This window comes from Aphelocoma coerulescens, chromosome 20 (genome assembly GCF_041296385.1).
Source record: "Aphelocoma coerulescens isolate FSJ_1873_10779 chromosome 20, UR_Acoe_1.0, whole genome shotgun sequence".
NCBI lineage: Eukaryota > Metazoa > Chordata > Aves > Passeriformes > Corvidae > Aphelocoma > Aphelocoma coerulescens.
Genome location: NC_091033.1, coordinates 8,649,879 through 8,666,083, shown reverse-complemented (window position 1 = coordinate 8,666,083; position 16,205 = coordinate 8,649,879). Strand labels below are relative to the sequence as shown.

General features: G+C 58.2%; 1 protein-coding gene across 1 annotated transcript; it reads left to right on the top strand.

Moving 5' to 3' along the window:
• Positions 1–7,127: 7,127 nt before the first annotated feature.
• Positions 7,128–15,585, top strand: RSPO4 (R-spondin 4). Its single transcript, XM_069034159.1, has 5 exons — positions 7,128–7,374; positions 10,435–10,623; positions 10,896–11,039; positions 11,130–11,315; positions 14,285–15,585. The coding sequence occupies exons 1-5, from the start codon at positions 7,296–7,298 to the stop codon at positions 14,356–14,358; spliced, it is 672 nt and encodes a 223-aa protein (XP_068890260.1). The 5' UTR covers positions 7,128–7,295; the 3' UTR covers positions 14,359–15,585.
• The last annotated feature ends 620 nt before the right edge of the window (positions 15,586–16,205 follow it).

Sequence of the window (16,205 nt, the reverse complement as noted above, 5' to 3'; positions counted from 1 at the left end):
GGGGTGATGAACCTCCTCTGTGTGCTTTGAGTGGGAGCTGCCCACAACCCATTTTAAACAGCTTAGGCTCTGTCTTTATTCCAGCTCCTGAAAATTGAATTTGTTAGTGGCATAAACAGGATATACAAGACTGAAAAAACAAAACCAAAGAAGAGGGGAGCATTTTTCTCCATGTCTTTTCCTTTGACCTATGAGGACCATGTCCGCTGGCACCCCTGAGTGTTAGTCAAACTCCTGATAGCAAACAGCCCCTGGGGACCTGCTCTGTCCAGCATCCCAGGACACTCCTGATCTTAGATTTTTTTTAATACAAAGGTCACAATTTCTGCTCTTTTCTTTTTTTTTTTTTTTTTTTTTTTTTGGTACTCTCCAAACTGACGCTGGTTTATGGTGCTCTTTGACGTCAGCCACAAATGGGGCTGCCAGGTGGTAATAATTTTCCTGAATGTCGGCTAAATACAATTATCACTCCATTTTCACTTCAGAAATATTAAAGTTTGTGTTTCTCCTGTTATTAATTCTGAAAAAAAGCCTTTATAAGTCACCGTGGCACACGGCCGCCGGCCCTGGGGTGCTGGCAGCCACGGCAGGGCTGGTGACCATAGTCCAGGCTGGCCCGGCTGTGCCACGTCCCTGGATTGTTCAGGAGGGGAGGGATGGGAGGCAGTGCCCTAGAGACCCAGAGACAGAGCTGGGAATTGGGATGTCAGCAGGACTGAGGATGGATCCTGAGCCTGGGAGGGTGAGGAGGGACCCATATCCCTGTGGGAGACCAAAATTCCAGTTGCTGGATCATGAACTTAAATTGGGTGTTTCCCAGCCCTGTGCCAGCACAGCAGGCTCCATCAAAGGACAGGCTCCTAGACACACTGTTTCCTCCTGGCTTGGTGTCCAAAGCATGAGCACATCCCTGCAGCTTTGGGGCCAGGGCAGGCGGGAGTTGAGGAGCTGCTGGCTTTTGTCATGGAATGATCACATCTTACTGCCACGAGAGGTCCATGAGGGTTGGGATTCTGTGAAAGTCCAAGTTCAGCTGCAGCCAGAGGACCCAGGGCAGTTCCCAGAGCTGAGACACTAGCATTGGATTTTTAGCAAAATGGCTTAAAAGTAAGCTTTTAGACAATGTCACAACCTTTGGTGACCGAGTCCCAGCTGAGTGATGTCAGAACCAACATCAGGCTCTCAGCCCTGGTACAAACTGAGGTGCAGGTGCAGCCACACATCCCAAGTTTTCCTTCTCTGAGGGCACACAGATGGGCACCCTGCTTGCCTTCCACTGCCCAGGGTCACCTCAGCCTCTCACCATGTCCCCTCACTGGCAGCACATGCACTGGGAGCTGCAGCTGCAGCGGGGCATGGGTAGGGCTGGCCACGGGCACCGGAGCCACGACTACAGTGGCTGCTTCCACAGCCTGTGGCTTCTTCCACAGCCCTCCCCAGGCTCTGTGGCTGCCGGGGGGAATTTCCCCATCCCCAGCCAGCAGCCTGCCCAAAGCCTTTGTCTTCTGCTGAATTCCATCTGGTGAGAGTCATCCACCAGAGTCAGAGGATTTACCCTCCTGGGGAATGATGTGCAAGAAGGGAACCATGTAGTCACATTACAATTATTTGAGAAAGAATGGTACTTCTGAGTGCTGTCTCACGTGGAGCCAGGAACATCCATCTGACTGATGCTTCCATCTGTCTTTCTCAATAGTTTCCTTAAATAGTCCAAATATTAAAGGAAAAATATTGGAATTTGGCATATATGGATCTTAGGAGAATAGAAGAGGGCCAGCTACTAAAATACCAGTGCCTTGCTCCCTTCCAGTAACAAACACATGATTTTCATTGCAGGGAATGCAGAGGCAGCTGATAGTCACATCTGGCACAGAGGAGGATGCTCCATGGTCACCGATGCTTTGGCTTTGCTGGGAGAGCAGGCTGTGCCCAGGCTGAGGGGTGGTGTGGGCACAGTAGCGGCACCCAACTCATCTGGGGAATTCCAGCTCCCTACAGCAAAGGAATCTGCAGTCCAGCTGCCCCAAACCCCAGGCTCCCTGCCCTGCACTGCAAGTCCCATCCCCTGCCTTTCCTTGGAGAAACCTTCCCTGAGCCCCCACTGTGCACGGCCAGGGGGAGTGGCTGCCATGGCAGGAAGAATTCTGGAGCACTTTTCACACCGTGTCTGAGTTCCTCGAAGACCTTGCCTGCTGTTGCTCTTAGTCTCACCTCCTGCCAGCTCTTCCCAGGAACCCTGCAGTGCCAGCAAATGGGAATTGGTTTATGGCCTGGCTCAACACTGGTGACTCCTCACCACCGTGTTTGCTCGTTTCATCCATTCAGCTCTGCTCAAGGAGCAATGACAGATTTTCAGTGATAAGAGTTTCAGTGGCTTATGTGGGATGGAGATTGATGTTGGCTTCGAGGATGGAGCTTGGTGCAAATCCTTTCCCACAGGGATGCCGGGGCTGTGGGGCATTCCCTGCCCCAATGTCACCCACTGTTGGGGCAGAGCTGGATAAAACCTTCAACAACCCCCAGCCTTCACGTCCATCTCTTTTCCCCTTCTCCAGTGAATACCAAGGTCCCAGTTCAATGCTTCATGCAGCGAGCAAGCGCATCCTCCCTCCTCCCAAGGTTCTCCACATTCCACCATCCTCATCTCCTGGCTATCTGAGAGTGCTGCCCAAGCACCACCTCCCCTTGGGAAATCCCAGCTCAGCCATAACCACCGGCCCCGTGGCTACAGAGGAGCCCAGTGTGGGGACACCGTCATCCCCGGCACCCGTCCGTGCTGGCCGGCACTGAGCCCACCCCGCACCAGCCGCTGGGTGTTCTCCCCGCTCTGACAGCTGTATGGAAATTGGAAGGCGACGCTGACATGTGTCAACAATAACCGGCGAACAAGCGCCAGCGGCGGTAGCGGCTGTCCCCAACCACCTCGAGGAGGCTGGCCACTCTTGGCTGAAATTGCGGCACGTTGCGGCTGGAAGCAGGAGTATTGTTTCAATTATTTCCATTATATAAAGTCAGGCCATTTAATATATTCTGCCTCAAAGGGGCTCAACTAAAGAGATAAAATAAACACTGGAAGTCTGCTCTGCTGACATGGATCAGGAATTCGGTTTCTACACCAAGCCTTCCCTCCCATCCCGCTGCTCGTCTTCCCTTTATTCCCGGCTCCCTCTCCTATTCTTGCTGCCCCTTGGCCTTCAGCGCCACGTGATGCCAAGTCTCTCTTTGGGCTTTGCTCCTGTTTTGGCAGATGGAGCACTTGAAGGCTGTGCAGCCACGCAGGCGTCCAGGACTGGAGCAAGCCAGAGGAGCCAAGAAGAGAGATGGAGCTCCAGAGCTTGCTCTGGGATGAAGGATTTGATTTATGGCAAATCTTAAGCTTCTTGGGGTGCCACATTTCCTGAGAACAGCAGGAAGGCTGGGTGCCACAAACCCAGGAATGGCTGGAGTGTGGCATGAGGAGGAGGAGGAGAAGAAGGAAAAGGAGAAGGGAAAGGAGGAAGAGGAGGAGTGCAAGTGTGCCATGAGTGTGCTGCAGGCTGCACTTGGCAATGGCAGCGCTAAAATAAGCCACCTTCACGCCTTCCTTCTCATCTGGGAGAGCTGATGGCATCCTGGCACTGAGGGACCTCACTGGCTCTGTGCTGGCATGGGAGGGGGTGAGTTGGGCTGCCAGGAGGCTGGAGCTACTCCCACCAGTTCTGACCAGGCAGGAGCTGCTTCCCATTAGAACTTCCCACGGCATCAGCCTCCCCAGAGCACTCCTCCCTTGCAGGGCTGTGCTAGTCCAGGTATTCCAAGCATATTGGCATGTGGGAAGGAGCACCAGCCATACCAGCAGTAAATCTATTACTTGGCCTTTCCCAGCAGGTTTCCCTGCTTTGAGCTCTGCCTCTCCTCGAGCAGGGTCATGGGCAGTGCCACCGCCAGGGATGCGGGTGACAGAGGGAGCCGTGTCACGGGATGCCCGTGAGGGCTGCGGGGCAGCATTAGGTGGAGCTGGCATTTCATAAGAGCAGGGAAAGGGCCTCTGCCGAACTGGCGCGAGAGCAGCTGTGACTTTCCATTCCTGTGGGAAGTGGGCTGCCACTGTCCAAGCATCTGGGCTTGTTATGATGGGAGAGGAATGCCAAGTATTTTTCTTCCTTATCCACTACCATCCGCTCAAACACTCCCCTGATCAAACCCATATTCATCGCCTGGGATGCACTGGAGAAGATCCCTCCCAGCCCTCGTGGCTGCTGGGAGCTCATGGCACCTGTGGAGAAAACCCCGCCCTCATCCAGGGGCTCGCTCCATCCCCTTGCCCCTTCCTGTCTCCTTCTGCTGCTAGCCAGCTCCAGACATTTAATTTTCACTTTACTACCTTTGCTAGGAGCATCCCCGCACCTGCATCCCCGTGCCTGCATCCCTGCGCCACCACCTCTGTGACTGCATCCCTGCTGACCTGTGGGCCCGGCGGGACCGCACTGTCCCCTCCAGAGCCCCGAGCATCCCGAAAGCAGCCACTGGGATGGTGCCACGGGCGTGTGCCCTGGGGCGCCTGCCGTGCCGGGAAGCAGGCGGTGCAGCCTTGGAAGGTCACCAAGATTTTTCCGAAGATGAAAGTGTGCTCAAGTGTCAAACAAACTTTCCAAATTATCTTTCTGGACACTTTCTCCCTTCTGCTTTGGAAGACGGAGGAGGAACATTTCATTCCCTCTGTGCTGGCGTGGAGCGGGGCTGCGTGAGGAGCCGGGAGCTGCCAGCGGCACCCGCGGCTCAGCCTCGCTTCTCCCCGGCATCATCCCTGAGTCACCGCGGGTGCTGCTCTGGCATCATCGGCTGGGCTTCCCGCCTCCCTGCAGCCCCCCAAACCCCTCCCAGCATAACACAGGGCTGCCAGGTGCCCAGTTAAACAGCAGACACCACCTCTCCTCCCACTGCCATTTGGATTTGTCATAAATAGACAAAATAAGGGAAACGTGTGTATTTCTCTGCTGTCTCAGGGATACCTGGCACACAGCAGCAGGGGCGTGGGGACAGTGGCTCCGCCACCCTTGGCAAGTCCCCCGTGATCCCAAACAGGTGGGGTTGGGCTGAGCAATGACCACGCGCTGCCCCGAGGATCCATCTCTAATGAGAGCTGTCTAATTAGTGAGTCCTCCTGTGACCGGTCACCCTGGCAAAGCTTGTGCCAACACCTGCTCACCCATGCCAGCAGCCAGAGAGCGTGACCAGGAATGAGGTGCTTCCCCGGCCCTTGCCCAGTGTTTGCCTTCCAGGTCTAGACAAGGAAATTCCCTATTGCCTCCAGGGCAGCTGGGCTGGCACCCAACAGGACTTGTGGCAGCTCCTTGCCCTGTGGTGCCCGCATCTCCCTCAGGTCACGGCCATCCACACCAATGCAGCTGCCTGCAGCCAGGATTTGGAGACACTCAGATATCCCCAAGGCCATTCCCATAGCCCTGTGTTTCTGTGCTGGAATGGCAGCAGCATCCCCATGTCCACATGGGCCCCCCAGCCCTTGCAAACCCCTGATGGTGATGCCATGCTGCAGTTTTGGTTGTTTATGGAAATTTCGGCTGAGCCAGATGCGGCAATTTATGCATTTTATGTGTACTTTTTCAATTTATTTCATAATTAGAAAAAAAACCTGAAGTGATCCCAACCATTATTACTCCTGGTTTCCTCAGTTATTACTCCGGGTTTCCTACAGTGAGGCCAAAGGGGTCTGAAATGGCTCCTTTGTTGTCTGATCATTAACCCTTCAGGAATGAAATGCAGCAGTACCGCATGGGAGCGCTGGGGAGAGAGGCTCAGCAGGGGCTGGGGGAGAGAAGGGAAACAGAAGGGAGAAATTCGAGGTGTAGAGAGAAGATTAACCCCAATGTACTGTCCCTGGGCATGGTTGGACACCCCAGGACACTGATGGACACATCCCCTGTGGCCCCGTGGGTGGTCTGCTCTAGTGCAATGAGTTTGCTGGTTCTCAGCAGCCCCCAGCCCATTTGTCCCTCCCAGGTGATGCAGACCCAGAGCATCTCAGGTGGGAACCTGCAGTTTATTGGTGTATGGGATGAGCAGGTGGATTATCATCTTCCCCAGGATGCTCAGAGGGGTTCTGTGTGCCCAGAAAGTCCCTCTGTGCCCCCTATGGGGGGAGGAGAGGGACACCATGTGCTGGTTTGCACTTGGTGATGGCAGGGGTGAATGCATTGTCACTGGGGCTGTCACTGGTGGCCAGTGGCCCTGAAGCCCTGGCTGGGAGGTCACCAGGCTGTTCCAGGGTACGGCTCCTGGCACAGGGTTGGCACGATGGGACAGGCACGTGGGGCTTCCAGGATGGGGACCTGCGCCTCTAGGTCACCTCGGGTGCCTGGCGAGTGAGGTGTCCCCCTCCTGTCCTGCATCCCACCCCAGGCACAGCTCTCAGGGTGGGTTTTGGGGAGCACAGCGTGGGACAAAGGGTGTGGACAGCTGCGTGAGAGCCCAGAACCGCTCAGTGAGCTCGTCTTGACTTGGCACGGCTTGGCACGGCTCGGCTCGGCTCCGCTCCCGCAGCTCGGAGGGAGGTGAGCTAAGAAGCGCTCGGAAAATCAGAGTCAGCTGCAATCCTGGGGACAGCCGGGGCAGACCCACAGCCGCCGCCGGAGCTGCCGGAGACCCACCACGGCTCCCGGCGACCGGGGGGCTCAGCCCTGCCCGGGGGCTGTCACTGGCCCCCCCAGCCCTGCCGGTGCTGGAAGCGGGGGGCTGAGCCGGGGGGGCTGAGCCGGGGGGACCGGCGCAGGCAGCGTCACTCGCCTGGCTCCTCCCCCCCAAAATCGCAGGGGGCTTCGCTGTGACCCCGGCGCTGGGATGGCAGCGGGACAGTCGGACCGCGGCGGGACGGCGGGACGGTTCCCAGCCGAGGTGGTGGCTGGAGTGCTCCGGGGGGATCCAGCCAGGGCGTTTGCCAGTCGCTTTGTTGCTGCTGGGAGATTTTTTATTTTTTTTTTTTAGGATTATTATTATTTTGAAGGGGAGGGTGAGGAGAGGGGGCTGACACTGACTATAAAGGCAGAGCTCTCCGGAGCAGACGCCACTTCCCCGCCACCATGAGCACTCCCCGGGCCTGACAGCCCCAGCCTGCCCCAGTGACACTGGCTCATGCTGCCCTGAAGTGTGGCTGTGTGCCCGAAGCTCGGGTTGGGATGGTGTGAGCCCGGAGCCGCTCGTCGCCCTCCCAACACCCCTCACCGGCTCTGGCAGGAGCCGAGCCCGCCAGCCGCTTGGATGATTTGATTCTTTCCCTGCCCGACATCACTCCTGCCCAGATGCAGTGGATAATATTCATGTTGCTGTTATTCATCAGCTCCATGGAAATGCTCGCGCAGAACCGGTGGAAGAAGCAAGGTATGGTGCTTGCAGTGGGCTTGTCCCGCTCGGGTACTGCGGGTTGGATTTGGGACACCAGGCTGCCTGTCCTGCCTACACGGAGCGGGAAGGAGTTGTGAACCAGGGCTGGAGGGTGCCAGGACCCAGCATCCCCCAACCCTTCCCTTGAGCCCCCTTGGGGACTGTCTGCATTCCCCTCTGGGTGTGTGGCACGGGGCTGGCTTGGCAGTGCGGGAAGATGCAGAGTGCAGCCCCATGGCACTGCCTGCCCAGTGCCAGCCCTGCCACTTGGCTTTGGGGCTGGCAGAAGACAAGGGACGCTGGTTGGCATTGGGACCAGCTCTGCAAACGCCAGCAGAGCCAGACACAGTGGGGATAGCACAAAACAGGCTGATTTTCCAATATTTTCTTTCTCTGCATAACACACTAAAGTGCCTTAGGAGTAAAACCTCCTGGAAGGATGCTCAGAGCCACAGCAGGCACTGCCTGTCCCCTGTCCTGTCCTTTCCCCAGGAAGAGGCACCAGCTGAGCCACTGCTCAGTGCCTGGGCAAGGGCAGGGTGTGCTGGGGCTGTGCTGAGGTGCATGACCCCTCCATTGGGCACTGGCTCATGTCCCCTTGCTGGGCAGTGTCAGGCAGTGCCAGCTGGCTGTGTGGAGTGGGCCAGGGCTGGTTATCAGCTCCATGCCAGGAATGCCTTGGTTTTGGGGCCAACATGTGCCAGGGTAGAGGCAGGACCTCCCAGGACCAGGGCACCCAGGACTGGAGGCCAGAGAGCTTCCCTTGAAGTTGTTCCACGTTAAAGGCATGCGGAGGCAGTAGGTGTGCGTGATGATGTGGGTGGCCAGGCTGGTGGTGGCCAAAAGACCCCTGACAGGAAACAGCCTAGCACCAAGAGGGGCTCCAGCTACCAGTACTTGATGCTGAATAGCACAGTGCTCCAAGGCCCTCAGGTCTTGGCAACACCTGGGGGTCTGGCCATGGCTTCACACCCCAGACATCTTATATCCCCTGGGATAACCAGCACAGAAAGTCCAGCACAGGGTCCAGGAGCCACGAAAGATGCTGCAGCACCCCACTGTCTCTGTACCGCCACTGGGAGCTCTGATCTGGGCAGTCCAGCACCCCGGAGACTCCCAGTTTCCAGCAGGACTGGGCGCAGGGTGGGCAGAGATGGGGGATGTCACATCCATGTCCAGCACGTCTCAGGTACCCACTGTGCCCCCTGCCCAGTACCCAGCCCAGCCCTGCACTCTGCCATCACCGCTGGCAGGAGGAGAACCCACCACTTGTTCCTAATCCTCAATCCCATGGTTTCAGCATGAGCCACATTCTGTTGTGCTCTGCAGTGGCTCCCAGTGTCACTCCCGGTGGCAGAGATGTGTGTGCCATGCCAGCAGCACCATGGGGTGGAGGAGCACGACCCCACTTCTCCCAGCTCCATACCATGGGATTAGTTCCAAAACCAGTGAGAGGAAGGAGCCCCCAGAGTCCATCCAAGGGTCCCCACCTTCTCTAGCCTGGATGGGGTTGGAAGGAGAGCAGCAAAAAAAAACCCTAAATATCAAAAAGAATTAGGGAAGGGAAAGAGGCTCGTAAATCTACGGGTCTCCAGGGAAGCCGCTCCAGCTGCAGCCAGGAACACAAATGTTGTCAGCGTTTGGTAAATATGTAACGGAGACCATAACAACTTAATGGATCCAAGGTGCTTCGTTAGCGCTCCCAGCAGAGGCAGCTCTAATGAAGGCTCCTGGCAGTGCTGCCATCCCAGACAGTGTGCCCCCGAGAAGGGACTGGGATGAGCCAGCTTGGGGACAACTGCATGGCACCACAGCGTCATGGACTGGCTTGTGCCAGGGACCAGCACACGGGGCTGTGAGGCATTGCCTGCCATCATCATCTGACAGAATCCTCTGCCAGCATCTCTGTGGCTTCCCCAGCACCTCTGCCCCAGCCCCACAGCCGTGGGACCCTTCTGATGCAACTCCTGGGGCCAGAGGGACCAGTGCCAGGCATTGCTCCCAAAGCTGAGTCTATGTCCGTGCCAGGCAGCACCCAACAGGTGGATGGGGCTTGTAGCAACCTTGTCTAGTGGAAGGTGTCCCTGCCCATGGCAGGGGGTTTGAGATGATCTTGAAGATCTCTTCCAGTCTAAACCATTCTGTGATTTTATGATGCTATAGAGCCCAGATCCTAAGCATGCTGTACCGGGACTTCTGCACTGTCACTGCTACTCACCCTGTGGTGCCAGAGCCAAGGAAACAATTCCCAACACAGGAGCATGGTGAAGGCATTAGATGCCTGCATGCAGGAGTTCAGTGGCCCCTTTTGTGATGCCCAGCCATCCTGCAGTTGCAGAAAGACGCAGGGTGTGTGTAGCCCCCAGAGCTCGATGCTCAGCTCCCCAGCTCCCAAAGAGCCTCTGTGCCAGGAGCATCCCTCCAGGCTGCTTTCTGTGAGCTCAGGGAGCAAGGAGCTGTTGGCGATGTCTCTCAGGGCTGGTGGATGTTGGCACCCTGTCCTTGTCCCTGGGAACAGAGCCGACCTCAGGGTCAGTCACCCTCCCACAGGCTGGGAGTACAGCACAGGCAGCCAGGGAGGCAGCAGAGGCTCTTGAGCAAACAGACAGATGCTTATCTCAGCGCCTCTTGAGTGCATCCAAAATGCTCTTTGTCCTCTGACACTTAACAGGCATCAACTGATTAATCCAGGTCAGAGCATATTTCTACCCGCTGACCCAGCAGTTCTACTTCCCATGGGATGGGCAAGGCTAGCTTGGGATGTGGCTCAGGCTGTTACCCACGGGCAGTGCTGGGCATGGGGCAAACCCTCAGTGTGGATTTTGTGGAGTGATGGAGACCATCAGTGATGACCAAGCTGGGAGCGATGGCTCCATGTGTCCCCAAGCTGCCAGTGTGGGCAGAAGTGGGGATTTGAGGAGTGGAGGGAGGTGGGGTGGTATTTGCAGGGAGACAGGACAGTGCCGTCACCCTGGTGTGTCAGAGAGGGGCTGCCACGGGGCTGGGACCCACCTCGGCACCTGTGCCACAGCCCCTCTCCTCCATTTGTCCCCGCAGCGAGTGCCGGCCTGCTGGAAAACTGCACGGGCTGCGTCCTGTGCTCTGAGGACAACGGCTGCATCACCTGCCACCACCGGCTCTTCCTGCTTATCTGGAGGGACGGCATCCGCCAGTACGGGATGTGCGTCCACACTTGTCCCCCAGGCTACTTTGGTGTGCGGGGTCTGGAGGTCAACAGATGCACAAGTACGTCCCGCGCCAGCCGGGGTCCCCCTGCTCCTACTCGTGCCCCTTGCTCCCCTCGCCACCCTGCGGGTCCCAGTGCTGTGGGAAGGGCGATGGCTTCATTTCCCACAGCATCCCTGGTGGCACTGCATCCAAGGGCGGCCGGGCTGGGAGGGCTTGGTCCCCCTTTTCCTTTGCCCAGAGCTGCAGCCTGGAGCCCGCAGGTTTTGGGTCCCCGGTGGGTGCTGGGGGTGCCCCGGGCTGTCCCGCTGACCGGCCGTCCCTCCCGGCAGAGTGCAGGTCGCCCAGCTGCGAGAGCTGCTTCAGCAGAGACTTCTGCATGAAGTGCAAGGACAAGTTTTACTTGTACAAGGGCCAGTGTTTCCGGCAGTGCCCCTCCGGCACTGCGGCACAGCCCGGCACCCGCGAGTGCCAAGGTAAGCAGCACCCGCACCCCGTGCCCGCCGCCCCTGGGGATGTGCCTGATGCCGAGGGGTCACCAATCCCTTCTTCCCCTGTCCCCGCAGAGACGTGCGAGCCGGGGCCGTGGAGCGAGTGGAGCGCCTGCACCCACGAGAGCCGGACCTGCGGCTGCAAGTGGGGAGTGGAGACGCGGGTACGGGAGGTGCCGGAAGCTGCCCGGGAGGAGGGGACTGCCTGCCCCGCGCTGCTGGAGACCAGGAGGTGCCGCATGAAGAAGCACTGCCCGGGAGGTGAGCACCGCGCCACCGGGGCTGGGGACAGCTTCGCGTCCCTCCGAAGTGAGCCCGAGGGTCGCTGCAGGAGGACGGTGGCAGCAGGGGTTTGGCAATGGCCGGCGAGCCATGCTGTCATCTCCCAAGCATTTTGAAATTCTGGGTAAAGCTCAGGCACATGTGCTGAGCAGCCCTAGGGCTAGCTGCTCCCACCTGGCAGTCCCCGAGACTGCCTGGGACGAGCCAGTGTCCCCTTCCATGCTGGGCTGGGCACTGGCATGAACCGCCGTGGTGGGATGAGGCTGCCGAGCTCCAGCTCCCATCCTGCCACGACGTGAAGGGAGGCTTTCTGCACCACAGCTGTGAGTAAGGAGGGTTGAGACACACACACACAGGGGAGGTTCCTGCAAAAACCTCTGAGCTACCCAAAAGCTGGATCGCTCATGGAGCAGGAGGGCATCACCCAGGGGATTTCTGATGGCCAAAGTTTTGAGAGACACTCCAGGGCAGAGTCCCCCTCCATGGCTCATCCAGCCAGATGTTCACTCGTGCTCCTGTGCTTCTCCCCACCTCGTCCCCAGGCTGGGGGCTCCCTGGCTCAGGGATCCCCCCACCTTTCACACACCAGACGTGCTGCAGGGTCTGTCCAGGCGGTGCGTGCACGGGTGCAGGGCTGGCGATGGGAACCAGGACGTGGCTGATGTAATTTTTGGATGCAGGCATCTGGACTGAAGCTATCCTAATAAATCTCCACTTAATAAATGGCAGAAAGGGGGATGCATGAGATACTGATCTGTAGTGCCTGGCAGCAGATCTGAGCCACCGAGGGTTGCGGTTCGGAGCTGCGGGATCACTCCATGCTGTGGGATGAGCTGGTCGGCACCGCCAGCGTGGCGGGGATCAGAGAGGACAGGACTCTGAGGGTGGAGAGAAAAAGGATGAAGGGGGGCAGCAGCAGAGGATGTGCGTGCTGGGCGAGGGCCACGGAGCCAGGAGAGAGGCTTCATCACAGCACCATCAATCATAAGTAATATTTCCCGCTGACAGGGCAGAGGAGCTGATTCCCTTCTCCACCCAGGTCCCAACTCACATCTTTGGGGTGCCAGGTGGCATCGATTTTGAGAATGTTCCCCTCCCTTCTGGTCTGTGCCAGCTCCAGACCCGCAGAGCTGATGACAGTTTGATGCAAGAAATTTAGTGTGGGAGGACAGGCTGCTCTGGAGCACTGAGTCCTGCAGCACCGTGCCCATGCCCAGCCCTGCCTGTCACACAGTGGGTCCCACTGGAAGGGACTGCTGTACCAGTGTTTCAGGGGCACCTCATCTTGTGAGGTGACTGGGAAGGCCCCCCAGAAAAGCGCTTGGCCTCCTGCCTCTGCCTGTGCTTCTGCTCCTGCAAGTTGGAAGCCCTGGGGCTATGGTGATGGGCTCAGGGGTTGGCAGGACTCTACTCTTGAGGCTGCTGTCTGGGATCAGCTTCAGAGACAGGCCCATCCCCTGTCCAGCAGAAGGAATCCCATGAGTGCCCCCCAAGCAGCCCCCGCAGGAGAGAACAGCCCCTCCACGTCTCCCACTCCTGGGCAGGCTGTTCGGCATCCCTGCCACAGCAGAGCGTGCGTCTGCCCTCGCTCCCAGGCTCCTGCCCGCCTGGCCAAGTGCTGGGTTATGGGATCCAGATGCTGAAGGAGGACGAGGAGTTCACTTGATGCATCCAAGACACCCCAAGCCCAGGCAAGCCAGGGCAGGCAGCCGGACCCGACCGTGTGATGAGAGATTTGTGCCACCACTTCTGAGCCATCCAGGCGGCTGGAAGGGAAAAGCCGCCACGCTTGGCCGTGCCACAAACCTCTCGCACTGCTGTAAATCTGCCTTGGGTGTCTGTCCCACTCTCCAGACGCTTGGCATGCGTGCCGTGCCCTCTCCTTTGTGGGTGGCAACTGTCTGGGAGATCAGAGCCGAGAAACAGCCAGGCAGGACAAGAACTGGAGTCCTCGGAAAGGGTTGGGGACAACAGTGCTGGCACATGCAGCACCAGGGACAGTCATGGTCCCTTGTGTCCTTCACACCGCTGAACCCCCCACCCATGTGACTCTAATTGGAGTGGGCACAGGGGGTCAAGGACAGACAAAGCTGCCCTGTTTTTTGGGGCTACCATTCTGATCCTTAGCATGGACTCCCCTTCCCACTGGAGTCCATGGCACAGCAGGGTTTATCCTGAATCCCTGTTTCTTGGTGTCTCAGCACCAACACCTCGGCCAGCTGGAGGGTGTGTGGCAGCTTCTCGGGATGAGCAACGATTTGAGTCCCAACAGCCTGACCCTGGAAAGCTGACAGTGGGTTGACCTGGGATGCATCCAGGCTCCACCAGCACGTTAGCTGTGCCACTGGCATGGGGACCATCCACACGTGGAGGGCATCCACGGGGAGAGCTTTAGCACCTATGCATGGATGCACCCCAAATGCCCAAAACCTCTCAGGGGCTCTCTGAGTCCTGTGGTGGTGGCAGCACCTGCCCACCTTCATCTCCAGAGAGAAGGGAGGCACATTCCCACACCATGGCAGAGCTGAGCATGGCTGTGCCATGGCTTTGGGGTGTTGGTGCAGCCGCTGTCCCTCTCTGACATCCACAGTCCTTGCTCAGAGAGAAGCTGGGGTTTCTCTGGGCAGCTCCCGCTTTGGTTGAGCTGCCCCAGGCCATTCCTAGGGATCTCAGGGTACCAGAATTTAGAGTCCAGCCACAGGAGATGTGGGGACGACACACCAGTCCCTCTGCCTGTGCCACCAGCACACCCAGACCCCTCCACAGCCCCTCGCTGCTGTTTCATGACCGGGAGAAGGCTCTGGGGTCCCGAAAATGAGTAACTGGGTCCAGCACTAACATCCTGAGGGAGAATGTGGGATCAGCATGCCATGGATGGGGCTCAGGTCAGATCATGTTGCCTGGACAATGAGCGAGCCCTCCTTTTCTCCTCCTTTTTTTTGTTGCAGAGAAAATTGAACCCAAAAATAAAGGCAAAAAGCGACAGAAGAAGCCGAAGACAGAACGGCACACGGGCACCTAGCAGGCACCAGCACGGGAGCTGGAGCACCGTGGCAGGAGCTCCCAGCCAGCTCCTGCCACAGTGCTCCAGCCATCTTACCCCTGTTTTTCCATCCACAAAAAAAAAAAATTGCACAATTTTCTCTGCCCCCCCATCCCCCTTTTCTTTTGAGACGGTTTATGGCCTGTAAAACATTTCCTTTTCAGAAAATCTAATTTGCAATGTCCAAAGCAAAGCCCTAGGGCTTGGGGAGGGGGTGGCTCCTTTATTCCTCTGGTCTTCTCTCTCCCCTAGCCTGCTCCATCCCTTCCCTTCCTCCAGACGGGTGGGATGGGGTTAGACCAGGGGCTGGACCCTGCTAATGAAGCTGATGCCTGCCTGGATACCGTCCCCCAGGGCTGGGAGCTGCCCTGGATCCACAGGGTCCTGATTTTATGGGTGTGCTGGGGGACACAGTGCACCTCTGAGCTGCTCCAGGTGCTGGATAGTGTTCCCCATCCTCAGCCACAGGCATGGGAAGCAGCAAGACTCCCAGGGTTGCGACCCCACTGGGGACCATGCCATTGCTCACAGCAGCCCAGCCTCATGCTCAGCATCCCCACAAGCACAACCAAGGGCCAAATCCCGCTGTCCTGGGGTAGCTGGACCCCCAAACTGGGAACCCTTCTGGGAACTATGCCAGCCCAGCACTCAGCATCCTCATGGGCCAAATCCTGCCGTCTTTAGACTCGCAGAGAGGCTCAAAGAGCTTCTCTCCCACCTGGATATGGGCACAGGAATTTGTGGTGACCACGGCTGTATTCGGTCTAGGACAGGGAAAGTGCCAGCCCAGGCAGGGCATGCTGCTGCCTCCTGCATCCCCAAACTGGGATGTGTTGGAAGAAGCGCTGCAACCCCCTCCCAGCCATCACCGGGGGCGTGACCGTGGGGTGCTGAGCCCAGGCGTGCCAGTCTGTCCCTCCCTGTCACGCTGTGTGTGTCCACAGGCACAGCGGGCTGCATTGGTGTATACATACCACGTGTGTGCTTAAATCGCTGTCCCAGCCGCAGGCAGCTCTGCATTCGGGGTTTACCGGGGTCCGAACTCCCCGTCCCTGCCCTGAGCGTGAGCAGGGGGAGGCCGGGGCTGGCCCCGTTGTGTCGGGGCTGCGGGGGCTGCACAGACCCTTCAGGACGGGAGCGCTGGGTGTCAGCATCGAGCCAGCCCCAGAACCGGCACAAAGCTGCCGGAGCAGCTCCTCCGTTCGCTTCATGACAAATAAACGGATTAAACCCTCGGCATCGCTCCTGCGTCCCTGTTTTCCCCATTCCCACGAGCTGCTGCCGGAGATCCTGGACTGGGATGCTGGCTGTGGCCACGGTGTAATCCCGCATTCCCCAGCTCGGCAGCTTGGGTCCCTGTGGGAGGACACCCTGCCCTGGCCCCCCAGCACTGGGGCACTGGGGAAAGCTTTTATTTCAAGCTTTTATTTAAAGTACCACCAGCATCACTCGCCTGAGCGAGCACTGGAGCAAGCAACAAGTGTGACACTGGGATTGCCATTCCACAGGGATTGGGAATCACCAGGGGGTTTTTCTGGCTGGCGGAGAAAATCCCCCTCGGCTGAGATGCTTGGGAATCCCCTTGGCAGCCTGTCCCACCACTGGGATTGTCTCCTCCTGGGGGACACAGCCCAGATCCTATCCCAGTACATGGGCTGGCAGATGTGGTGTTCCCCAGTTCTGGCTGGAGCCCAACAGCCCCCGGCAGACCCCTGGCCTGGGATCTGGGCACGCCAAGCCCCACGCACAGTCTGGATGTGTCCTGCCAAGCTCTGCCTGGGACCCAGCCCCACTCCTGGTCCCCACGGGCTCATCCCATGGCCAGA

Excerpts from the sequence above, each read along its gene's own strand:
- RSPO4 (XM_069034159.1), top strand. The coding sequence starts at position 7,296 with ATGCAGTGGATAATATTCATGTTGCTGTTATTCATCAGCTCCATGGAA. Across the intron at positions 10,624-10,895 it reads GGAGGTCAACAGATGCACAA|AGTGCAGGTCGCCCAGCTGC; the intron begins GTACGTCCCGCG and ends CCCTCCCGGCAG. Across the intron at positions 11,316-14,284 it reads GAAGAAGCACTGCCCGGGAG|AGAAAATTGAACCCAAAAAT; the intron begins GTGAGCACCGCG and ends TTTTTGTTGCAG.